Genomic DNA, 26,363 nt, shown 5'->3' with positions numbered 1-26,363 from the left:
ACCAAGCTACTTGAGACATTTTTCTCGCCAAGTAAAGAGAAATTTCCTCTGAGAACGAGAGGGATTTTTCCGCTGGCTCTGCATCTGAGTGAAAGAGATTAGCCCCCTACACCTGTGAAATCGACCAGAGCCGTGTGATTACTAGGGTTGGAGCGAGGACTCGGGAAGAAAAGGAGCAATAAATCCAACAGCCTGTCAGTGCCTTTGGCCACATTGGAAGATGTCATCTCAAACTAAGTTCAAGAAAGACAAAGAGATCATTGCCGAATATGAAGCCCAAATAAAAGGTGAGATTCGGGCTGGGGAGTCATGCCTCCCCTCCCCTTTCCTTCTTTTGGTTTGGCTTTTTTTCCCTCTTTTCCTCCCTGCCATCATGAAATGTTGTTATGCATCAATAATCTTATTGTGAGGAGGAACAGTGGCAGCTGCACAAGTCCGGACTGGTTTCGACTGCAGAGAGCGCTGGCGCTGGGAGTACGGATTGTAGAACGGGCGGCGATCACTGCATTGCAGGTGTGTGAGGAGGATCCTACACCCGGCTTTAGGAGTGTCTCAGATACTCCATCATCTTGGCCGTGACATGTTACTCTCAGGCCATTTTGACAGTCACTACCTCCTCCCCCCGCCATGCAAAAAGCCCCATAATATGATGTATATTTTTTGTGATCTGCCTTTTTTTTTTTTTTTTCCTCTTTCTCCTTTCTGTTTTTTGTCGTTGCTTTGCCTCTGCCCCTTTCTCTGGTCCGGAATTCACATGCGTATACTATGGGAAGCAGCATCCCTGGGCTGCACTTCTTTGTCGGGGTTGCCATGGATTAACTGTTATGGAGCATATTGATCCAAACTAATGCAGGCATTTAGGCATAAAGAGGGAGCTCAGTGCAGAAAATGTATTGTCTCGCAGTGTGCGGCACCCATCACCGTCCGTGCGTTAGTGTTTAGGGTCATCAGCCTTCATTGAAAACCAGCAGTTCAGTGTGCCGGCTGGTAGATGCTGCCTGGCTTCCGTAGTGTCAGTGAAAGCCTGCCAGGAGGGTGAGATGACCTCTGGCTGCTTGTTCCAGCTTTAGTGCCACTCACGGGGTGCACACTCCTCTCAGAAGCCGCTCCCTAAACCCACACTAGCAAGGGGAAAGAGGAAACCAGACACAATTGCATAGACAAATTCAGGTAAATTCCTTATTCAGGCCAGACTGGGGCTTCTCGCACCCTTGTGAGTCCTAGGCTCAGCTTTGGCAAGGAAACCATGAAAGCACCATCCAGCATGCTCACCCTTTCTTTCAGGATATAACCTAAGGGAAGCCTGGGCCTCTCGGCATCTGATTTCTTTCTGGTCATGGTTCTCCTTGCTGTGACATAGGGTGTGTTGTGATCTCTTGTAGAAAGAGTAAGGACCGAGTACATCTTCAGGGGGTGCTGATGCCTGCCCCCACCCCAGGACTATTGTGCAAGTTGGTTATTTGTTGCTCTGGTGACCTGAGGTTCCACACCTACTTCTAGGTGCTGCTGCTGCTCAAGGCTCAGTGACCAGGAAGTCGGGTGGCTTCCCCAGGAGTGTTGGGAGGTCGCACATCACAGCTGCTGTCCATGCTTCAGATGCTTGGGAAACTTTGGGAGGGGAGCAGCCCATCAGGGGAGAGCTTTGTTTTTTTCCAGCCTTGCCAACCGTCTTGTGTCTTTTAGTTCTGGTCAAACCCAGCATGCAAATCACCTCTCGGTAGACCCCAGGGAGAAATGAGCAGAAAACCCTGCTCTTCCCTGGGCTCCTCCTCTGCAGTTTTCAGTTCACTGTGGAAAACAGTGACTTACAAGATTTCAGCCTTGCTGAAAATTTAGAAATCCACCCTTTTATTGGTCAGGGATCTGAATTCTCTGACTGTTCAATACAGAAGCCTGCACACTTTTTAGGGAGTTTATGTTCTGTAAGACTAATCAGGCTGATTTTTATTTTTTTCTTTAAAAACTGAGTTTCCCATGAAAAATGCCATCAGAGAGAAGGGTAGGCGGAGCTTGGGACAGTTTGGGGTTTTTATAAGCATCGGCTTGGTAGGAAATGTACTTATCTCATTTTTGAAGGATTGCTACCACTGGGACCGTGAACTCTGCTTGAAGATCAATTAAGCATTTGTAGCTCTGAGTGATTCTTTTACTTTTTACCTTTTGTGTTTATTTTAACATCTAAATAGCAAGGGCAGGGTAATGCATTTCAGCAGGAAATTTGTCCAAATGATCTTATCTCTTCTAAACTCTAAATGTCTTTGCATTCTGGTTAAAAGAGTTTCATTTTATTCCTCTAGGGTTGACATCCACACCATTTAGATCAGGATGCTACTGTGCCTGAAATTGGAATCTTTTCTGTCAAAATTCTATTTTTTCATCATCATCATCATCTATTGATGTGTGTTCAGGGCTCGATAGTTTCCATGGCTCACTCCCAGACCTCGCCCCTCTGGGCTTATGCAAAGTACAGACAGAGTTTGTAGGAGCTCAGTCTTAGAGATGAGGAAATGGAGGCCTTGTAATGTTAAATGACTTGCCCAAGGTCACAAGGTGGGAAATGTGAAGGCAGTTGGTTTCCTTTCAGGCCCAATGTCCCCGATACATTGTTTGCCTGAAGCTGCCCCTTGAAGGACTGATGTCAGTAGCAGATGGCAGTTTTGTGGTGGGGACCGGCTGCCTCCCAGTCACAGTCCATTGTTTACCCTCTTACTTTCCTCCCTTGCCTTTGTTGCTGGCCTCTGAAGAGCGTTTGACCAGTCATCAAAAATAATGCCTGACGCCAATTACCTTGGATATCATTTGGCCAGTTTGGCACAAACATTCCACCTAGTCTGACGGATTTTGTCCTCTGTGCATTTTGTGGGGGGGCTTTTGATTTTTAAAAGTGATACTGAGTTCTTTGTTGGCTTAGTCCCTTTTTTCTCTTTTTGAAGAATTTACTGACTGGAACAAAGGGGACTGTTTTCCAAGTTCTTTTTCCAATTGTGAAAAATTTCAGACTCATGCCTTCTCTTGCCTAATCAGACCCTTGAATCCCTTTGATTATATACCTGTGACACAATAGACACCATATGCTTGCACATTCCCAGTGATGGGAAACTCACTACTTCCCAAGCCCACATATTCCATTTTTAGACCACTCTGGCTGTTGTAAGGAGTTTTTTATGTTGGGTTAAGTATGTCTCTCATCCACCTTTTGGTTCTATACCTTGGGACTTCATAGAACGAGACAGATGCTTTTTCCCCATGACTGCCCATTGGATATTTGCAGACTCTGGTCATCAACCCTGAACCATGATTCTCATTTGCTCATGCACGGTGGTTCACTGCTGCTTTATCATCTTAACTCTCTTTTGGATCTTCTGCATCCTGGGTTGCAAACTCCAGGCCTTTGAGTGCTTGGCAGAGAGAATAAGTGAGTGAAGCTGGCCAAGTAAGATTATTTGTGGCAGTTGGCCTACCACCTCAGCCAGGGCAATATAAGACGGGGGGTGGTGATTATGATTGGCCTGAGAACACATGTCCTGTCCAAATGGGCAGTCACTACTTGGGTTCAACCAGTTGTTACCATTTAGAATGTAGGCCCAGCCAGATCTTTCAGTTTTTCAACAGATGCCATTAATCTGGATTAAAGCTTTATGCTTTTAAAGAGATTTTGCCGAATGGACCTGCAGAAGACTGTACTGTCAAAAATCTTCTTCAAGAGTGATACTAAGTTATAAGTGAGATGCTTTAAATGTGGTCAGAGAAAGAAAACAACATCACTTCCTAATTTATGGTGTATGTAATGCTTCTATTAATATAGCTCAAGGGTTGCATTAGCCCTTTTCACTGCCCACTCTCTCGTTGCACCATATATATTGTATCTGCTATGTTTCTCTAACCCACTGGGCTAGGAGCCTTATCAGAGAGAAGAAAATGAAATGAATTTAATATGACTTGTTCTTGGTGACCCTGTGCTGGCTCCAAATGGATATTGTTTCTTGTCTGAGGTGTTCACAAGTGTTCCTTTATGAACCTGTTCAGGAACCCTGCTGAGAGTGACACCATATTCTTCAATCTGGAGCTGGCAAACTCAGACTTCTTTCCCCCTTTGAAAATCAGAACATTTTCCCATCTCCAGCTTTTTGGCACTTATCCTATCTTTCACAGTATCCTCAAAGATCACTGATAGTGTTTGGTAGTCTTATTCACAAGCATTTTCCAGTAACCTGGGTTCTAATTCATCTGCTGTCAGATATAATGGTCTGTTCTGCGTTTATTCAGAGTTCAAATTTCCATTTCATCCTAATAGAAAATGAAAATAGAAATTCAGTGGTTGACTTCAGTGTTTGTTTTTTTAATTACACATCCATATTCATTTTAGGCCATCTTTTTAGTGGCATAAATCTAGAATTGAGGGGAAGAAGAGCAGGTAGCGAAGACGACCACAGAGAAGCATTTATTTACTCACTCACTTACACATTTACTCAGTGAACACTGAGTGTCGACTTTGTTCTTAGCCTTGTGCTGAGTGTTGTGAGAGATGCAAAATATATAATACATCCTTAACGTCCAAGAGTTTTCTTGGAATATGGCAATAAAATCAGTGAAGGAAAAGAAAGAAAAATCTAAAATCTAAGAAACTCCCAATTTAGCATGAGAATGAATTTAATCTTAAAGAGATTATGCCATAGAGTGATTGGACAATGACCTTAAGAGCCATCATCACCTTCACTGGCTTCAGTGAGGAAAGTAGGCTGGGCTGGGGAACAGTGGGGAGTAGTGGGGACTGTGGCTGACTAGGGAGCTCATTTAGAGGAGGCAGCCCCTGCTCAGTTCTCCTGTCATTACCGTGAAGGGATGTAAGCCCAGAGTGGTTAGTTCTTTCAGTGTTTCCAGAGCATCTGGATTTCAAAACAAAATCTCCTAATTTTTATTTTAAATATTTAGAAATTTAATTTTTAAAACATTTAAAAAATGAGGTTGTTTTTTCCATTATTGAGCTGTAAGAGTTCTTTCTACATTTTGGATACAAGTTCCTTATGAAATAAAAGATTTGCAGAGTTCCATTCTGTTGGGTATCTTTTCTCTCTTCTGATGGAGTCCCTTGAAGCACAAAAGTTTTTAATTTTTGTGAAGCTTTATCTATTTTTTTCATGCGTTTTGTGTCATATCTAAGGATTCTTTGCCAAATCCAATGCCATGATGAAAATCTCCAAATTTTTAAGAGGTAGTGCCAGTTTATAAGAAATACTTTGCTTTCTGAATGAATCTGTCAGTAGGAAAGCTTCAGCCCATGCCCACCAGTCTTCACCTTCTGGCCTACAAGTTGAAGTCCATAAAGGGTCTTGCTGATGAGAGCTTACCTGCTGATGAGTTTACCTCATCCAGTTTACCTGTTTCATCTTCAGGTGTTTTCCTTATAATAGGCCTGTGCTGTCATAACCACATTAGAATGATTCCTTGTCTCTGACTCCTCCATACCTTTTCCCACCTCCAAATATTTCCCCATTTGTGCCTTTATTCTGCTTAAAATGTCTTCCCTCTGCCCCCACCCCCACTTTTTTGGTTTGGTCAACTCCTGACCATCCTTCACTGCCTGTTCAAATGATCCTTCTTGCATGATGCCTTCCTAATAACTCTTCCAGAATCATATCGGCCTTTCTCTTCTGGATTTCATTATCCTTCATTACAATTTTGTGTTCAGTATTTTGGCCACGAACTCTTGAGAAATGCTTATGGTGATTCTCATTTCTCCCATGTGATTGGTGTACAATCAGTTGAAGCAGTGGCTAATAAATACTAAGAAGAAGTTTTACTTTTCTAACTCACAGCCAAGCTCAAGTTGGAGTTATATTTTCTTTGATATTTGTCTTAGCTTGGGTCACTATAACAAAATACCACAGGCAGCTGGGAAGCTTAAACAACAGACGTTTATTTCTCACAATTCTGGAGGCTGGGAAGTCTAAGATCAAGGTGCCCACAGATTTGGCTCCTGTTGAGAGCACGCTGTCCTGCTTGTAGCCTTCTTGCTGTGCTCACATGGTCTTTCCTCTGTGTGTAGAGAGAGAGCTCTCTGTCCTCCTCTTCTTAGAAGGGGACTAATCCCATTATGAGGGCACCACACTCATTATCTCATGTGAACCTAATCACTTCCCAGAGGCCCCGCCCATCTCCACACACCATCATGTTGGGGGTTAGGGCTTCAACATGTGAATTTTAAGGGGAAACACCAAGCATTCAACCCCTAACAACATCATATTTTCTGTGCCATTGAAAGTAGGGGTTTTATTTGTTAAGGGAATATTCTTCATGGTTTGATGAATTTCCTTGTTTGTCCCTGATAGGGGAGATATTTATCTATGAAGATTGGATGAAGGGTGATATGTTTAAAGTCAAGGTGATGTCTATGATGTTCATGGTGGGAAGTTGGTTGGGGAGCAGAACACATCAGGTGCCTCCCAGTCAGGAAATCAGTGGATCTGAGGTGTGTATTGGAGTTCTCACCACCAGAGTTTATATGTTAGGGGCTACTTTTCCTTTCCAGAAACCTCTATTATTTGTTCATTCATCCATTCACTCACCATTCGTTCAATGACTGTTACAAGCCATGCTTCAGGCTATACAGTTTTGTTTAGCGATGGGATGTAATTAATTTTTATTTATCTCTAAGTCTCAGTCATGCATATGGTGTCTCATTTTGTGATCCCCTAAATTCTGGAAAATAGTCATTATTATTACTATCTTATAGGTAAAACCTGAAATCCAGAGAAATAGGTTGTATTAAATTGCACAGTGAATAGTGGCAGAACTAAGGTTTAAATTGGAGGGGTCTGACTTCCAGCTGTGCAGGGAGGCAAGAAATATGCCAGGGCAATTCTGCTTTGAAACCCAGGGGTTTCTTCACCGGGGGCCAGTCTGGGACGGGTCTTAGTCTTTGACTTCCTGCCTTTCCTAGCCCTTCTACAATCCTTCTGATGAAACCTTGCCTATCCCCCAACTTGAGGCTGGTTAGCTGTGTGAGATCCCTCTCTCCCACCCCAGGAAGTCATCTTTGAAAAAGTACCTACTGGAGAATTGATAGAGGCTCCACCAACCTGGAAACACAGAACCAGAAATCTTAGATGTCTGCTAGTCCAACGCTCCCACTCTTATTTCCCTCCAGATGTGGAGACTGATGTTCAGAGAAGAGTTCTGGCTTGTAGGCACTTCTAGACCATATTTCCAAAAAGCTTTTTTGCTTGGTTCATTGCTGTAACCTTGTGCCTAGCATCTCATTGGTGATCAGTAATGATATTGCATTGAATTGCTCCAGTGGGTGGGGCAAGCCTGGGTGGTGGTGGTTGCCTGGGAGGCAGAGCAGAGCAGTGCCTTGGAAAACACAATGAGGTGAGGATAGAAGAGGGTAAGGATTGAAGAGGTCAGGAGGACATGAGGTTAGGCTGGTTCAGAAACTGGGTCCTGTCCTTGTAGCTGCCAGGAAGTTGGGGGGATAGGGGCTGACTCTTAAAGGTGCTGAGTTTAAATTCAGAACCTCTGGCCTAATACAGGCCACAGCGGGCTGTATTCTGGGCTCTATTTCCCTTGTAAATGATTTGTTCCTGATGGCTTGTTGGTGTTTATAAAATTTCTTGGCTGGCCCAGGAGTGGGGTTTTGGCTCTGTTCTCTTAATTTGTTTAATCATTAGGCCAATTTATGTTTGGAGTAGTGTTCCCTGAGGTGTATTCCATGAAATTGGATGTAAAGAGGAATTGGGTGGAAAAAAATAGTTCTGTGGTCAAATAGGTTTTGGAAGTTCTAGTATGAAGTGAGTTAAATAGGCTTGTTTCCCACAGGACTTATGGGAACCTTGAATGTGTTAAGTATGAACTGCCAAGAAGGGGCCACAGATGTTCCTCAAACTTTATTCAGTCTTGTAAACCTTCGTGGAATATCCACAAGACTGTGTTCTGAAGGTTGACAATGTCGGGCTATAGTTTGTGGGTTATCCAGTTTCTTTCTCTTTTTGCCTTTTACCCAGTTCCCTAATTTTTATAGTTTCCTAACAGGACAGTGTGGAGAAGGGAAGAGATAAAACAAATGTGTATCCAGCTCAGATAAATGATTTCAATGTGGTGTTTTGAGGTCACTTAGAAAATGTGGGTTTTGACATTTCCAATTACTGGGCGCTCAACCATTGATTTAAACGGTAATTTGGCGACAGCTCTTTCTGATCAATATGTGTGGCATGTGCACGTGTGCCCGGCTGTGTGTGACAGTTTAGGGGGTGCCCTCAGCTGCAGGCAGCGTTCAAGGGGCCTTGAATGGACCTGGGTGCCACCCCTGGGATAGCACAGTCGATGCCAGGTGATAATGGTGCAGATGGACACGCAGACGCCCACAGCCTGTGGAGCCTCAGAGGAAGCAGTCTCAGCCCCAAATCCAGGTGCAATAAAAATATGCTTTTCTTTTACTTTTCTGTAACTTGACTTACATTTCACATCTCTATTCTGCTGGAAATGACAGAAATAAATCTAAGGGGATTGGTTTCTTCTTGCTTTCTCCAAAGTTGTGGCCCAAGGTCCAGGGGGGCTGGGGTAGTGCCAAGGGGACATCTGTTGTGGTTTATCATCAGCCTACTTTGGCAGCTACTGAGATATCCTCCTTCCTGCTGGATCCGCAGTGGTCAGTCCTGCACTGATACTTCTCTGTTCCAAACCTGAGGCCACTTTGCCCGTTCCCCTCCTCAGCTCCTTCTATGAGATATGCAGGCACCAGGAGTCGTCCTGGGGCTCCCATACCATGCTGGGTCATGAGAGTCTCTGGACATTTGCCTCAGGCTCATGTTGCCACTTACTTCTCCTCCAAGGCCTCCCTAGGGTGCCACCTGGGGAAGTGGCCCAGCTCCTCCAGCCTCAGATTCTGCAAATATATGTGGGCATTCTGTCATCACCCACTCTCCCTGGGCTTGTCTAAGGTGAGATAGAGTGGTGATTATTTTCTTAAAGATCCATAAAAACTACATACACCTTGCCTGACAATCTCCTGAAATCTGTATCTGTGTGAGGAGGAGGGGCGGGGAGGGGAAGGGGGTTAATAGGGGTGGTCCTCTGGCTCTTTGTCATAAGACTTTCTTTCAGATCTTTTGTCCATAACCCACATTCTTTCTCTTCTCCCTGAGAACTAGGGTTTTGAAAGTCAAAAGCCAAGAATTGACTCTTTCCCTGTATTATCCGTGAGGCACTGAGCAGAGAATGCCCTCCCTGCCTCAGTAATGTTCAGGAAATCTAAGGAAATATGAGAGAAAAACCTTCAATACTCCATCCCTATCTACACTATCCTGGCCCAGTCCATCACCACCTCTTGCTGGGACCATGGCAATATCCCCCTATCTCAGAGTTTTTCTGCCTCCACAACTACTGATGTTTGGGTCTGCATCATTTTTTGTTGTGGGAGCTGTCTGGCACCATGTGGGATGTTGAGGTGCATCCCTGACCTAACCCACTTGATGTCAGCAGCAACACCCCCTCCCCCCACAAGTTGTCACAACCAAAAATGTCTCTAGACATTGGCAAATGTCCCCTGGGTGGGAATAAGCCCCAGTTAATGCCACTAAAAAACTGACAAATAGATTCAAGGTATTAGATCTGATAGACAGAGTGCTTGAAGAACTATGGACAGAGGTTTGTGACATTGTACAGGAGGCAGTGATCAAGACCATCCCCAAGAAAAAGAAATGCAAAAAGGCAAAATGATTGTCTGAAGAGTCCTTATAAATAGCTGAGAAAAGAAGAGAAGCTAAAGGCAAAGGAGAAAGGAAAGATATACCCATTTGAATGTAGAGTAGCAAAGAATAGCAAGGAAAGATTAGAAAGACTTCCTCAGAGATCAATGCAAAGAAATATAGAATGGGAAAGACTAGAGATCTCTTCAAGAAAATTAGAGATACCAAGGGAACATTTCATGCAAAGATGGGCTCAATAAAGGACAGAAATGGTATGGACCTAACAGAAGCAGAAGATATTAAGAAGAGGTGGCAAGAATACACAGAAGAACTATACAAAAAAGATCTTCATGACTCAGATAACCACGAGGGTGTGATCACTCACCTAGAGCCAGACATCCTGGAATGCGAAGTCAAGTGGGGTTTAGGAAGCATCACTACAAACAAAGCTAGTGGAGGTGATGGAATTCCAGCTGGGCTATTTCAAATCCTGAAAGATGATGCTGTGAAAGTGCTGCACTCAATATGCCAGCAAATTTGGACAACTCAGCAGTGGGCACAGGACTGGAAAATGTCAGTTTTCATTCCAATCCCAAAGAAAGGCAATGCCAAAGAATGCTCAAACTGCTGCACAATTGCACTCATCTCACACACTCGCAAAGTAATGCTCAAAATTCTCCAAGCCAGGGTTCAATAGTACATGAACCATGAACTTCCATATGTTCAAGCTGGATTTAGAAAAGGCAGAGGAACCAGAGATCAAATTGCCAACATCTGCTGGATCTTCGAAAAAGCAAGAGAGTTCCAGAAAAACATTTACTTTTGCTTTATTGACTATGCCAAAGCCTTTGACTATGTGGATCACCAGAAACTGTGGAAAATTCTTCAACAGATGGGAATACCAGACCACCTGACCTGCCTCCTGAGAAATCAATAAGCAACAGTTAGAACTGGACATGGAACAACAGACTGGTTCCAAATCAGGAAAGGAGTACGTCAAGGCTGTATATTGTCACCCTGCTTATTTAACTTGTATCCAGAGTACATCATGAGAAATGCTGGGCTGGAGGAAGCACAAGCTGCAATCAAGATTTCCGGAAGAAATATCAGTAACCTCAGATGGGCAGATGACACCACCCTTATGGCAGAAAGTGAAGAAGAACTAAAGAGCTTCTTGATGAAAGTTCAGTTCAGTTCAGTTGCTCAGTCATGTCCGACTCTTTGTGACCCCATGAACCGCAGCACGCCAGGCCTCCCTGTCCATCACCAACTCCTGGAGTCCACCCAAACCCATGTCCATTGTGTCAGTGATGCCATCCAACCATCTCATCCTCTGTCGTCCCCTTCTCCTCCTGCCCTCAATCTTTCCCAGCATCAGGGTTTTTTCAAATGAGTCAGTTCTCTGCATCAGGTGGCCAAAGTATTGGAGTTTCAGCTTCAACATCAGTCCTTCCAATGAACACCCAGGACTGATCTCCTTTAGGATGAACTGGTTGGATCTCCTTGCAGAGGAGAGTTAAAAAGTTGGCTTAAAACTCAACATTCAGAAAATGAAGATCATGGTATCCAGTCCCATCACTTCATGGCAAATAGATGGGAAACAATGAAAACAGTGAGAGACTTTATTTTGGGGGCCTCCAAAATCACTGCAGATGGTGACTGCAGCCATGAAATTAAAAGACACTTGCTCCTTGGAAGAAAAGCTATGACCAACCAAGACAGCATATTAAAAAGCAGAGACATTACTTTACCAACAAAGATCTATCTAGTCAAAACTATGGGTTTTCCAGTGGTCATGTATGGATGTGAGAGTTAGACTAAAAAGAAAGCTGAGCACTGAAGAACTGATGCTTTTGAGCTGTGGTGCTGAAGAAGACTCTTGAGAGTTGGACTCTTGAGAATTGGACTGCAAGGAGATCCAACCAGTCAATCCTAAAGGAAATCAGTCCTGAATATTCATTGGAAGGACTAGTCCTGAAGTTGAAACTCCAATGCTTTGGCCACCTCATGTGAAGAACTGACTCATTAGAGAAGAGCCTGATGCTAGGAAAGATTGAAGGCAGGAGGAGAAGGGGATGACAGAGGATGAGATGGTAGGATGGCATCACCAACGCAATGGATGTGAGTTTGAGTAAGCTCCGGGAGATGGTGATGCATAGGGAAGCCTGGCGTGCTGCAGGCCATGGGGTCGCAAGGAGTTGGACATAACTGAGTGACTGAACTGAAGTGAATGTCACTATTCCTAACTGATCTCCCTGGTTCTTCTCTTGTCTTCAGAGTCTGTTCTCCCCACAGCAGCCAGCAGTAATCCTTACACAACTTAATTTAATCATGTCACTCCCTAGTTTCAAACCCTCCAGTAGAATTTCACTGTTCAAGAATTGAATCCAAATGCCTAGCTGGGCTTATGAAGCCATGCTCTGTCCATCTTGGACACCTCACCTCTCCACTTTCCAGGTGCCTTGAATTCTCTAAACTTGCACCCACTTTGAGACTTTGCACGTAACTTTTCCTTCTTTCTGGAACCCTATTAACCCTGTATTGTCACATGGCTGGCTCCTTCTAGGTATTTGACCCTTGCCTTGCCTATTATTTTCTGATCACCCAAGACTCAGGAGAGCACTTACAGCTCTATGATATTTTTCCTCTTTAAATTTTTTTTCTTTTTTACCAGAATTGAAAGTCTATAAGAACAAGACTTGTTTCTCATGTTCATTTGTGTTTTATTAGTACCTAGAACAACATTTGGTGTGTAATAGGTGACTGTGGGATTTGGTGAGTGAATGGTGAGAGTAAATGTCATTGTTCTGGACTGTGTACATAAGGACATGTAAATATTCTGCTTTGAGGTGCATGATTTGTACCAGAAATTACAGTTTAGAGGCGCAAAATGGAGCAGATTCAAGCTTTCTGAAACCCTGACCAAGAGGTAATTCAAGAAGATGAAGAATCAAAGAAGGGGCAGTTGTGTCTCTGTAAAACTATCCAACCTTTGGCTTAGAAGGGAGTGAAGTAGAGAGACCAGGGGGCTCGCAAGGATACTACAGGGAATTTAATATTTTCCATTAATTGAGTATGTGTGTAGCTGAAAGGGGGACACAAAAGGGGATAAAATATAGCCTCTGCCCCTGTCTTTGATGGACTCACAGTTTTCTAGGAAAGGTAGTTGAAGAAAAATAGATGAATCGGTTATGATACACTGTGGTCAGTATTGGGACAGTGCTGGAATCACACTGTGAAAACAGACTGAAAGCGACAGCTTTGTTGGGGAGAGGTGGAGATCTTCTGGAAGAAATGACTTTTAGGCAGGGCTTTGAAGGATGGGTAGAAGCTCTCCAAGTGTTGAAAGGCTTTTCATGAAGAGAGAACAGCATGTGCAAAGGCATGGGGGTCATGAAGTACCCATGTCCTGGGTACTTGGACAGTGGTGAGAAGTCTGATGTCGCTAAAATCCAGAGTAAGTAGAATGGAGTGGGGGTAGGGGATGAGACCAGAAGTGACAGGAGTTTAAAGTTCATTTCTAGCCATTGGCTCTGTGAGTCTTTGATCTTGGAGATACTGGATGAAACTTATTTTTTGATAATATTTTTTTCTGATTTTGGATGTAATACATGCTCATTCTTTTAAAAAGTTTTGAAAATACAGGGGAAAAAAGAATCTAGAAGCTACTACTTGAGATAATCACTATAAAAATTCAATGTATTACCTTTTAGATTTCATACCTTTATCAAATCTGTTATATATATATATATTTAATAAAAAATGGGCTTCCCTGATGGCTCAGGTAGTAAAGAATCTGCCTGCAATGCAGGAGTCCCAGGTTCAATCCCTGGGTTGGGAAGGTCCCCTGGAGGAGGAAATGGCAACTCACTCCAGTATTCTTGCCTAGAGAATCCCATGGATAGAGGAGCCTGGCGGGCTACAGTCCATGGGATCGCAAAGAGTCAGGCACAACTCAGCGACTAACACTTTCACTTTCATCTATGATGGGATCATAGGTCTTTAATAGGTCTTTAATGAAAAGTTATAAAAATAAAGCTGAGAGGCACATCATCAAAGGCCTATAGGACTATGGCTTGAAATAGAGTATGTCTTTACAATAAAGAGACTTTGCTAAGTAAGAACATCAATCAATATGCATGACCTCCCACATATTTTGATGGTCCACAAGGGAGGGCTGGGGATTTGTTTGTTGGAAACCATTTTCTTGTGGTGATAGACTTGTGTGGCCATTTCTGTCCCACCAGAGTTATATAAAGCTCATCAAGAACTTCTCTCCACATCTGTTCCTACTACTTTCAGCTAAAAAATTTCCCCTTCCTTGTCCCCCATAGTCTCACTTCCCTGTTGGTACCCAGGCAGCTGTTCCTGCCTTTGGCAGGAAGTATTAAAAGGAGAATCCTGTCAAAGGCAAAGACTTAAGGCTCCACAGCAGGTTCCGCCTCCCCGCTGGTACTTTCCCTCATTGTTCCTCCTCTGCCTGCATCCCTGGTCATCAGTGGTGCTTTTGGGATTCCTGATTGCTGGTCTGCTCCCAGCAGTGGTACCTTGCTATTCCCCTTGCTTCTGATGGCTAGTGAGGGTATTTTCAGAGTATAGTTTACTGTTGATCAGTAAGTTTTCCAATCTTTTGCCAGATAGAAAGTCCTGGATCCCTGTCGGTGGATAGAGTTCCCGTGGAGGAGTTGTCCCCAGTGGGAGGGGACAGCTCCACAGGGGAATCTTCCGTAGCTTAAAGTGCCTTACGTGGAACCAGAGACAGATGCCATGAAAGGACCTTCCCAGTAAAACACCTTAGCCACCTTCAGGGATACAAAACGGCAGGTGTCTCTTCTCTGATTTCGTTTGTACTAAAGAACACAAATTGGCTGAGACAACGTGGCTGCTTCCTAGCTGTCATCTCAGCAGGACATTTCCAAGCAGAGTAACCGGCATGTTACTTTTTAGTTCACAGAATCTTTATTTTGATCAGTGGTCTCTCCAGACAGTGTGTTTTGGATCTCCTGAAGATATATCATGTTGGAGAAACCAAGGCGGGACGACAGCCAGTCTCGCTTCTGACACCCGGTAATCCGTTACTCCTTGCCTTCCCAGCCTGGTCATTTGGACTTCTGACCTTTTGCCTGATTGTGTTTGAGTTTATTTGTCCCTTGACAAAGCTACTCTAGGGCTTTTGTTTTGCACTGATCCTTCTGTCTCAGGCCTTACTCTGAGTACCTCTGTCTTGCTGGATCTCCTATTTGGCATAATATTGCCATTGAAACTGTGTCAAAAGTGGTGGAGGCCCTATTGTTTTATGCCAGAAACACAGAATTGTTAGACCATTGGGAATAGTGGGAAAGAAATGTTGAGAATGTAGTGATCCAGTTCACTTTGATTTAGTTTAACAAGTATTTAATGAGTTCCTACTATGTTCCTTGACCTCGTAGACTTTATAGTGCTGTGAGAAAAACAAACTTTAACTTGTCATTGCAAAAATACTGAGTATTATGAAAGAGTGATTTAGAAGTCTTCGGGGAACATATAGGAAATTGATCTAAATGGTTGACAATGTTGTGATTTCTGATATTGGTCTATAAAACTGAATCAATTGGCTAAGCTTACCTTTCCACCATTATTTTCTGAGTTATATAATATTTAGACTGAGCCATCTCTCCATTGGAGAGGGTCAGAAGCCATCAAAATACTTAAGGGGTCAGGAAGATGGGTACTTCTAAGAGAAACACACAATTCTTTGTGTAAAAGATAAAAATGGTTCTAGAAAGGGGATTTCATAATAGTTATACTCAAGTTGGTAAATATAATCATTGGATAAGTGCTTTTAAGGTGAAATTAAAGCCAGGGATCAACTGAAGAGGACTGAAATCCATCTTGGTTGGATAGAGTTATGCTAAAGTCACAGAAAATGGCTGAGACAAGAATACGGATTGTAAAAGGAGGCAACTGTGATGAGGTGGGGATCATTCTCTGGATGGAATTGTACAGACCTGGGTTTGAGTCTTGGCTTGTGGTTTATTAGCATAATGATAAGTCTTTCTATATACAAGAAAGAGAAGAAAACACAGATAATATCCTGCCAGTTTCCCTATTTGAAAAATGGGGATAGTAATCCTTCCTTTGTGTGTGTGTGTGTGTGTGTGTGTGTGTGTGTGTGTGTGTGTGTGTGTGTTACAGAGCGGGAGGTGGTGGTGGGAGAGAGAGAGAATTAGTTGAAACAAGACAAATCAGAATTTCTGGCCTGCTTCTTGGCACATACGAGCATTCACTGAACGGTGGAAATGTTAGCTCAACCTGTCAGAAGGTTGAGTCCTGGAGAGTGAACCCAAGCCTACAGGTGAAACCCTTAGTGAATGCACCAGATTAGGGGGAGAAGAGAGTGAGGCAGTACTGGAAAACCATCAGGAGATGATGGGTTACAAGTATGGGCAGCTAGAAGAGGAAGGCTCTAGTAAGTCTTAGGCACCATGCCTTAAGTAAGCATGATGCTTTTTCTTGCCCAATTGCATTTTTTTACCCAGTGTGGCTCCTAGGCCACCCACATCAGAATCTCTGGGGTTTGATACCCAGGAATCTGCATTTTACAAGTGTCCCAGTTTTCATGAACTTGGAATATTTGAATCTGGTCTGTAGTGAGTTCACCAGCTTGGCTGTTTGTGTATCTTTTTTTGAAGGCAAAAGAACATTTAATTGTCATGTAGACTACTGATGAATGAGAAAAAGAACCAAACCTGAGCACTGTGTGCGTGTGTGTGTGTGTGTATTAAAATCCTGTGTTTTTTTTAAATTAAAAAAAAAAAAAAATGTCTTTATATATTTACGTGTGTGTAAAGAGTCCCATAGTTCTTACTGACTGGTAATGATGTTTACTCTTGGGAACTGGGATTGAGGTGGAGGTCAGGGATAGGGGCAGGATGGCAGTGACGGGGAACACTGAGGAGGAGACCTTTTCCCCTTATATTGGTCAGTATTGATTCACTTCTAAAGTAATGAGCTTGATTACTTTTCTAATTAAAAAACCTGCCAACTTGACAATAAGTAAGGCATTTGACAAATTTTGCTGCTATGGAAGATGTTCAAACATCTTTCTGATCAAAAGAAAGAAAGAATGGTAGAAAGAAAGAAAGACACCTATAAGAGATTTAAGTTATGCTTTACTTCTTATGGTGTTCATTATGTAGGGTAAGAATGCTTGCTGAAATGAAATTATTATTTTACTGGTTTATTTCCCCATGTAGCAAGGAAAGTGCTTTTCCCTTCTCTCTCTTTCAAAATTTTAAGACATAGGCATGGAGGGGGAATAGTCAAGCCCAACCATTTAATTTATTGGATTTAAATCAGAAGCCATTGTGGTGCTATGTCCAGATTCAGGGATTCAGAGGCATAGACCTGGTTTTCCATCTGTGATCTGTCTTTCGAATAAGGCACATCTCTGTTCTGCATCATTGTTTCCTCATCCGAACGATGAGAGTGTTCCCTACCTTTAAGGCTAGTCACTGTGAAGATCAAATGAGGTGCTGTATGAGAGAGTAAACTCTAAAGTGCTGCAGAAATGTTACTTATTTCTATTTTTGCCAATGCCCTCCCCCTCATGCTGCTATTACTGCAGGGTTGTTTATGTGTCTGTCTCCCTGTGAGCTCATTGAGTGCAGGGGCCTTGTTTTATTCATTCCCCAAATTCTTATGCCTAGTGCCTGCCACACAAGAGGCATTCAAAGCAAGTTCTGGAACAGCTATCAAGGATAGAAAAATACATGCACAGTTAGGTTTCAGCTTATGAAAATATTAAGATGTTCTTCCAGGAAATGCTGTCTTCTACTTCTATTTAAAGGAATTTAAAAAAATTCACTCAAGTCCACAACAGCAGTGATATTGCTCACAGAAGGTAAAGAATTTTATTAAGGAAAATTTAATTGCCCAATTTCTAAAGAGATGGCCACAACTCTCCATCCTCATTACTGTCAAGTGCAGGATGGCTGTTTCCAGGGAGGACAACATGAATGAAAAAAGATTCTGAAAAGGAAAATCCTGATACTCCTTGAGAAAAGTCTCCCAAGAAACAGAAATGCCCCCGAATTACCAGTTTCTTTTATTGTTTGTCAGAGCCCTAGAATAAGCCTTCTCTGGAATCCTCAGACAAAGAGCCTCTTCGGCCTCTACCCGAGACCTTGGCTGGTGAACCGCAAAGTCCCTTATTTCCCCTGGAAAATAAATTGCTTGACAAAATTGGAAGGATTATCTGAGGCCCAATTTAGGGGGCTCTGGTACCTCTAAGACCCAGATAATTATCATCTGAATGGACTGAGGGGAGGACTGGGGCCAAGACTGGAAACAGCCCTGTTCTAGATCTGTAGTGAGGACAGAAGGGACCAGTCTCAGCTCTGGTAATCTGGACCATCCTCCAGTACTGCCATGAATTGCACTGTTGCTGTACCAGTTGCCTAAGCCAGAACAGCTGGAGAGCACCATTACATAGGTTCATAATTGTCCAAACAAGTACTGATTGTTGCGTGGACCATCATCAGCCTAGGTGAAGTCTCTAGTGGCTTGCCAAAAGGCTCTGTCCTGTTCATTGTTTTAACTGAGTATTTGGTTGAGGACATGAGCATGCCCATCCAGTTTGAGAATGTCAGGAAACCAAGGAATGCAGGCTTAGTGATCAGGACATGGTTGTTGACACTGAACTGTCTAATAAGGTTTGCAGCCCAGCTTCTGTACTTTCTAACTGTGTGACTTTGGGCAAGTCTTTTCATCTATTTGAGCTTCAGCTTCCCCATCTGTAAAGTGGAGATAATTATCCAACCTCAAAGAGTTATCTGGGGGTTAAGTGAGATAAGGGAAGTAAAGCCCTCCACACAGTGCCTGGCACATAGTAAGGACTCAGTGTTAGCTATTATTGTTAGTAATCATAACTATAAGAGTAGTATGGCCAGCTTGGGAGTCCAGTAGATCTGGGCTCAGATTCCAGCTGTACCACTTATTAGTTGTAAACAAACTGTTGAACCTCTCTGAGGCTCAGCTGTCTGTACCATTGTAAAATAGGAACAATAATACCTACCTTGGGCATTTCTGTAAAGAATTCGGGCCAGACCAGACACACAGGAGATGCTTCATAAACAGTGGTTGCCATGAAGAGAAACAGCACATCGTATGGCAAACAAAACCAGGAAGCTGAGCAGTCTTAAGAGAATGGGATGGGGTACCAACTCTAAAAATGTAAGTGTAATAGTATCCTTAAGAGAATGCCTCCAGCTCTTCAAAAGAAGGAAACATTTTTAAATATTGAGCCCTGAAAGAAATTTCTTTTTTGAATAGATAGCAGTGTGAGGCCTAACAAATTGGCCTTTGGTTAGGATGCCAGACCTTGGACCCTGGTTCTAGCCTGGTCCTTCATACAAGTGCTTCTTGGCCTCTCTCCAGAAGGTTCCAGGGAAATAAATGATAGAGGCCATGGACTAGGAAATGAGCTGTGACTTAGTGCCCTAATGCAGAAGTCTGGCGAGCTGTGCTGTATGTGAACTCGTTTGGCCCAGGTGGCTTGGGCATATAGGCCTCCCCCTCCAAGGCCATATGTGAATCTTGTTTCTATTGCTCCAGGGTAACCAAAGCTGATCTGGAGCTTGAACCCTCTGCCTCTTCCCTGTAGGGACCAGTCTGAACAACCGCCCTGCCTTTTCTCTTGAGATGCCAACAGGCCTAACCAGACCCAAGGGAGCAGAGACAGTCAAAAGCCTAGACCCACCCAGCCTTAATCTTTGACCTCCTTGGAAACAACCTTTTGGAACTTTGGTCCATGAAAGTGCCTAGAGCCTGGAAAGTCCATAATATAATTTCCTTCCTATCTTCTTCTGTGGAAGAAATCAGTGGAGAATCAGTGACACCCTGTCTGCACCCTCAGTATTGCTCTGCAGCATGCCTGCTGTGCAGCCAGGAGCTGAGTATTTAGCCCTCAGGGATTTAAGAATGCCTCTTTGATGTCCTTCCTCTTTCTCCAGATGTTTAAAGCAGCTCAAAACTAAATTTAAAAAAGTCAATTTGTTTTCTTCTAGACTGTCACTGATCGCCATACAAGCAAGAGGTGGTCTGCAGACCAGTGATGAATTTTATTGAGATGCACAACAAAGTTGAGCAACTTCATAGAAAAGAAGTTGTATTTCTGTATTTCTGACTCTTACGAGACAAACTGGATGATCTGGTGCACTGGGCCTCCGTTCCTTCATGGCAGCCAGTTAGCCATGAGTGGCAGCTGCCACTGTTAGGTGAGGCCTGCGTTCTTAAGTCTCCACCACTTCTTGGGCCAGGAGCTCTGGGGTCCCCACACCCCCTTATCTCACACCCACTGCTTCACTCATCTCCCCAAGCTCCCTGGTTTCTATCTATGTACAGTTGGGTTTGCCACTTCTTAATAAGGCCAAGAAGATATATTCTATCTTGTCTTTCAAATTATGCTCATCAGATAAGGTTGAACAATGAGAATCAAATGATTCAGTATCTATGAAACAAATGATTCAATATCTATGAAATGAAAATGCCTGACTTGCCACCATCCTTTCAAATTTCACAATCGAGACTCCCTGCCATTACTTTTTTTTCCTTCTTCACTTCTCAAGGACGAGTTCCAAGTTGGAATCAAGGGCAAGACACTGTCCTCCAAGGAGAAGTGCTGTGGGGTTTGCCTCTGATCCATCCCTGAGGGGAACTGGGGACAGGTGGGCTGGAGGGTCCTTCAGCTGCTGGAGGCTGTTAAGGACCTGGCGATGTGGTGGACGGTGGCCTTAGTCACCCCTGTAGTTGTCACCACAACACGTTTTTAGTAATTAAAAAAATCCCTCAATGTAAGTTGATAGTTTGCACACCAAAGCACGATTCACTAAAAGCAAAATTCTGCTTAAACAGTGTGGTCCAGAAACTGTACATTGAACTCTGAAGTCAGACAGACCTAGAATGGAATTTCAGCCTCATCACTAATCAATTAACCTTGGCCAAGTCATCTCACCCCTCTCTGCCTCAGCTTCCACCTTCTTAAAATGGGTACCTCTTGTGAGGATTAAATGACATAATTCTCATTCAGTATTTAGCTCAGTGTCTGTAGTGTGGGCAAAACTCTGTTATTATGCTTCCCGAGATCTTGAGGGCTTGATCTGATCCAGGAGTGAGATTAGAACATTTATGGCAGAACTGGCAGCTTGGAGGTAAACTTAAATCCACTAGTGTGTTTTGTTTGGCCTTTGGAACATTTACAAAGGTGGATGAATTCCCAACATTTAAAAATTAAGAAAGTCTTTAAGAAATCAGGAGAGTTTACATACAAATCCAGATTTCTGGCATTTCTTATGAATGGGAAGATCTAGAAACACTGGGCCTCTATTTTCAGACAGAGACAAGATTTGGCGGCCCCCCTCAACTGGGGCATGGGCTCCACTTTGTTCTTGGCCCACCTCACTCATTTTTTGTTACTTGCTTGGGCATTTGAGTTTTTTTATCTGGAGGAATGGATTGACCTTCATTTAAATCTTCCATAAGTATTTCTAGCAACCAGGCTTTGGAGAAGGAGACAGCAGGTCATATTTCCTGGCAAATGCCCCAGTCCCTTCTGTGGTATCTATTATGCATAGGGCCCTCAGCTCCAAAAATCTGTAGGGCACAGGTAGGGTCAAGTTTCTCTTAAAATAATCTGGGGGACTTCCCTGGCAGTCCAGTGGTTAAGACTCCTTGCTTCCAGTGGATTCGATATCTTGTCGGGGAACTAAGATCCCACAAGCTATAGAGTGCAGTGTGGCCAAAAAATGCAATAAATAAAAATAAAAAACTGAGGGACTGCATCAGAAATTGAGATAAAAGCAGAAACCAATGAATCAGGGAAAAAAAAACAAACTTAAAAGAATCTAGGACACTGACAAAGATTTGTACCTGTGACTGGATGCCCACCTTATTGCAACACATACGTGGGCTGAAAGTTAAGAAGAAGGAAAGTGTAGAGCTTGCCCTCTGTCTAAGAACCCAGCTGGCCAAGTACAGACCGGGAAGAGGTGTGTTTAGCAGAGCACTGGTGAAAAAGACTCAAGATTCTCGTTGACATTAAGTTTGGTGTGAGTCATAGGGAGGCAGCTGCCAAAAAACCTAATCTGATTTGGGGCTGGGTTTATGAAAGTCTAGTGTCTGGAAGACCTTTCTAACAATTAGAGCTGTCTTGAAAGGACAGGCAGACAGCCTCAGGAAGCCTGGAGCTCCCTGGGGTAGGAGGTGTTTGAAGCTGGGTGACATGCCCCTGGAAAAGATTGTCAGAGTGGGGATTTAGGCATCAGAGGGAGGTTTGTTCTATGTGACAAATAAGGTCTCTGCCAACCCTGTGATTCTGCTTCCTGCAGCCCAGTGGAAGAAGATAATTTCCATAACAAAAGTAAAAACCTTGCTTTCTGATAGAGAAAAGCAGAACATACTGAAGAGGCAGCCATTTCGCTCAGGTTCTGTCAAAATGGCAATATAAACTCCTAGTTCTTACCTAGCAATCTGGGCAACACATGTCCCTGGCCCTGCCTCATCCCTGAACCTCATCTCACCTGCAGCACCATCCTGACACCCGCCTCATTTCTCAGAGAAGAGGGGGTGGTGGGGAAGGATCTGTTTTGCACATTCTGCTAATTTGTTTAAGCTGAACTTTTATGCAGAGCTTGCAAACTGACGGCACACAGGCCAGATCCAGTCCTCAGATGTGTTTGATTTGGCCTGGACTGTGTCTTTGAAAAATGTGAATTAGATGCCAACAAGTAAAAATGAGATTTCACATAAAATCTGGACTTCCAGCACCTTTTAAAAAAGTCAGAAGGTCTGGCAGCTCTGGGCCTGTATTCCCACGTGGCAGCACGCGATGGTGCTGAGCACCAGAGCCCTTCCTAGACAGGATTTGTCTTGTACTTGGGCACTGTCCTTATCCCCTAACCTTGCCTGCTCCACTGGTTCACCTGACTGCCCCACTCCTAGGCCCCTGTAGGTCCTGGCGTTAGTGACCCCTGATACAGTGTTGTGGTGGTTGTTTATTTTAATCAAAATGTCATTAAACTTTATTTTCATTAGGTAAAAGCCACTGATTTTCTCCAACTTTGAAGGGAGTATCCTGTTTGGGATGGTCCAACTTAAAATATGGCCTTTGTGGTTTACCTGGGTTTCACTTTCTAGGATGTGGGTTGGGAAGGGCACCTCAAAGAGGAATAGACATCTTCAGAGCAGTGGAACCAAGATAAAATAAAGTCTGAGTTTTAGGAAAGGCTTGCTATAGATTCCAAGACCGTGCAGACCAAGAATGCAAAAAAGCACCACCGTCAGTGTCAAACTGAAATTTTCCTAACTCTGCAGAGGATGCCTTACTCCGAGAAGCAGAAGAGGTTTATTTGTTTATATAAGCATGACCAGCACATTAGGCGGCGGTTTGTTTTCAAGGCCACATCAAAATGTCCTGCATGGTCAGAGGCATCCTTTAGGTGGAGTCCTGGATGCCTTGGTCATCTCCCTAATGGTGTGGCGAGGAGCTGGGGGTCATGGGGGAGGGTTGGGAGTTGGGTGGAGGCAGCTGAGATGCCTTTGGAGCTGCTCCTAAAGAATAACTGTGGCTCATATACCGTTGGCCCCCATTTCTTGCATCTCAGCAAATAGCCCTCACTCTTCTTTTATATTGGTCCAAGCCTTTTGAGGGCTTCCCAGGTGACTCAGTAGGTAAAGAATCCACCTGCAATGTAGAGATGCAGGAGACATGGGGTTTGATCCCTGGGTTGGGAAGATCCCTTGGAGGAGGGCATAGCAACCGACTCCAGTATTCTTGTCTGGAGAATCCCATGGACAGAGGAGCCTAGTGGGCTACAGTCCATGGCGTCACAAAGAGTTGGACATGACTGAAGCAACTGAGCAGGAATGCATGCAAGGCTTCTGATAGTTTTCTTTCTACTGACCCAAGTCTTCATCCTCGTATCTTCCACTCCTCGGGCCTAGTCTGGAGCCATGGAGAATGATAGTTTTCCCTCCCACGGCACAGCCCTGCAGACGTCTGCCTAGTCGTCTCCTCTCTTTCTTGAGCTAGCTGACCTTCTCTGCTCGGAGGAGATGGGTTAGGGGTGGGGGAGCAGACAGGTGGAGGTGGATGAAGTGATGTTTACACATGGCTCTCAAGCTAGGCCGCTTCTGCTTGGAAGCCTGAGTTTCATGTGAAGCAACTTCCTCTCCAAAGTCTCCTCAGAAACTCTCTGCCAGCTGGTGGGGTCTGAGGGAGATTGAGAATAACGGAATCTTCATAGGAAGCTTTGGTATTTGGTGGTTGAAATTGCAAGATCTTCACCAGAAGCAGAGGATGGTCAAGGGCTGCTAGGAATCAGGGGAGTGAGGTCCACTGTGGGCTTATTGGTCGGCCGCCCCACCCCGAGGTGAAATCTGCTAGACCCTCACTCTGCTTGAGCCTGTCTCTGTGCTCTTAGGAACTCAGACCAAAATTGTCCAACCTGGAACTTCAAAATCCTTAGGAACTCCCTACAAGACCACTTCATTGCAGAACAAGCCACTCGCCGCTTCTGGTCTGAGTATTTCTAGTGTAGACAAAGGGTCTTGTCTGGTTCTCTGCGGTACAAATCATCTGGCTCCAGTTTTCTGTTTTCACTATAGTCGCCTCCGTGTATCCTTGTATTGAGTCATCTTTGCCTGTTATTTTCCTTTCACCTTTCCCTATTTTTTTTTTTTTTGAAGACTTGCCCTTTCTTGGGATCTTTCTTCCACAGATAGAAGTGATATCTGTGAATTGTGGAAATTCCAGGAAGAGTTATCTCTCGGGAATGCCAGGGACTGTCTGTGACTACTTGGCATCTGGAAGATGCTGGATCTCTATGGTAGGGGAGAAGATGTCATCTGAACTGCCTGGAGAGGGTTAGCAGTGCAGGGTGGTGAGTGAGTGGGTGGGGTTTTCCATAAGGTCTGTCTCTCTTCCTACTGTTGTCCTTCTATCTGCTTCCCCACATTTCTCACTTCTTGTTTTGTAAAGAGAAATGGCTACATCCATTTGTAAATAGCATGACATCTCCGTATAACATCATCATTGTTTCTTAATCTGGGGCCCTGCCCATTCCCTTCCTAACCTGCTCAGCCTTCCCTGGGTACTTCCTTTCATCTGAGTTAGCAGTAGAGAGGTCCTGTGTCTCAAAGAGTTGTTCCTTGATCTGGGCACCCTGGGTAATATTTGGTGACAAAATCCAGTTGGTACTACAGGCCTTCCATGGAAAAACTTGGGGCACAGAGCATGTATGTACGGAGTATGAGGAGGAGTCTGTTGAGGTAGGGGAGCAGATGTTCCTTCTGGAGGAGCTTCTGTCCCCATCAGAACACCGTGGCTTGTGGAACAGCTTTGCATGAAGAAACAACCTGTCTGGAGCCCATGTCGTTCCTGTGGTGTGGGGAGTTAATCAAAACTTCATGAGAAGAGATGACTGTCTTCCACCCAGAATCAAGATTGATTGATGTTGGCTAATGGAAACAAATCGAATCTCTCAGCAGCCCTTCCCATTAGGGTTCTAGTAGTTCATTTTTCTATGGAGGCCAGGCAAGTTTTTATAGACTCTGCAAGTTCTTGGAAATAGTTGACTCCTTAAAGATATTTGTGTCTGTTCTCAGAGTGGCTGGTGGGAAATGAAGAGAAAATGCCTCCAAGTTATTGGGATGAAGTTGTAATTCTCATTTGCTTGTGGTTTGGTCAACCCACTCACATCATTGTTGCATTTCATCTTCCACAGCCTGTGGAGCAGGTGGAGCTGAGTTATTATCTCTGTTTTCCAGGTGAGGAACTCTCTACACCCTGGAACACCAGTCCCTCAAGATGTCTGCTCTAAAAAGGACTGTGTATTCAAATAAGCATAGGAAGCATTCTAGTGTGTTCCCTCCTTAAGAGAGTTATAGCACATGGCTACATATTAAAGGTTCTGATAAGTTCTGTAAAAAAAAAAAAAGAAAATATTTAATGCATTGTTTCTTAAACTCATTAACTGAGGTACTTTCTCCTGCCCCCCTTTTCTTTTTACAGTATACTGTCATTCTCTAGATGTTCAAACTTTTTCTGTAAAGGGCCAGATGGTAAACATTTCAGGCTTTGTGGGCCATATGATCTCTGTCTCAACTACTCAGCTCTGCTCTTGAGTGCAATAGCAGCCGTGGACAATAGAGAAATGAGTGGGCATGGCTGTGCTCCAGCAAAACTTTATTTACAAAAATAAGCTGTGGGTTAGATTTGACTCATGGACTGTAGTTTGCTGATCCCTGTTCTAGAACAGACATCCTTGGGACAAGCTGCTTGAAGTGTCCAGAGAGTCCTAGGTAGGAACTTCCCTCCCAACCCCCAGAACAGGTGACATGGTGCCTGTGTCTCATTGAATGTGGCATAGAGGTTGGACACTTTGCCCAGTATGTAACTTCCAACTGCCGTCAGAGATGTCTCTGATGAGAAATCAGAAATATATCCAATTAATGTGTAAGAATAGAATAAACACCTAACATGTGCTCTCACTTTAAGCAGAACTTTTGGTTGTACAACTACAGCCAGATGGAGCTGGTGGCTATTATGAAGATGCAGGATGTTCTGTGGAAGCCAGGTGAGACAGCCCTGGTGAGACAGTTGGCCCTGGGCTGACCTGGGACCTGGGACCAGAAACAGGG

General features: G+C 43.8%; 1 protein-coding gene across 1 annotated transcript in view; it reads left to right on the top strand.

Annotated features, from left to right (window-relative positions):
* Positions 1-220: 220 nt before the first annotated feature.
* Positions 221-26,363, top strand: part of SRGAP3 (SLIT-ROBO Rho GTPase activating protein 3) — a 248,508-nt gene continuing 222,365 nt past the window's right edge. The window contains exon 1 of the mRNA XM_052635588.1: positions 221-287. Coding sequence (XP_052491548.1) covers positions 221-287 — 67 coding nt within the window. The remainder of the gene's footprint in view (positions 288-26,363) is intronic.

This window comes from Budorcas taxicolor, chromosome 1 (genome assembly GCF_023091745.1).
Source record: "Budorcas taxicolor isolate Tak-1 chromosome 1, Takin1.1, whole genome shotgun sequence".
Taxonomy (NCBI): Eukaryota; Metazoa; Chordata; class Mammalia; order Artiodactyla; family Bovidae; genus Budorcas; species Budorcas taxicolor.
This window is presented reverse-complemented; position numbering and strand designations above follow the sequence as displayed.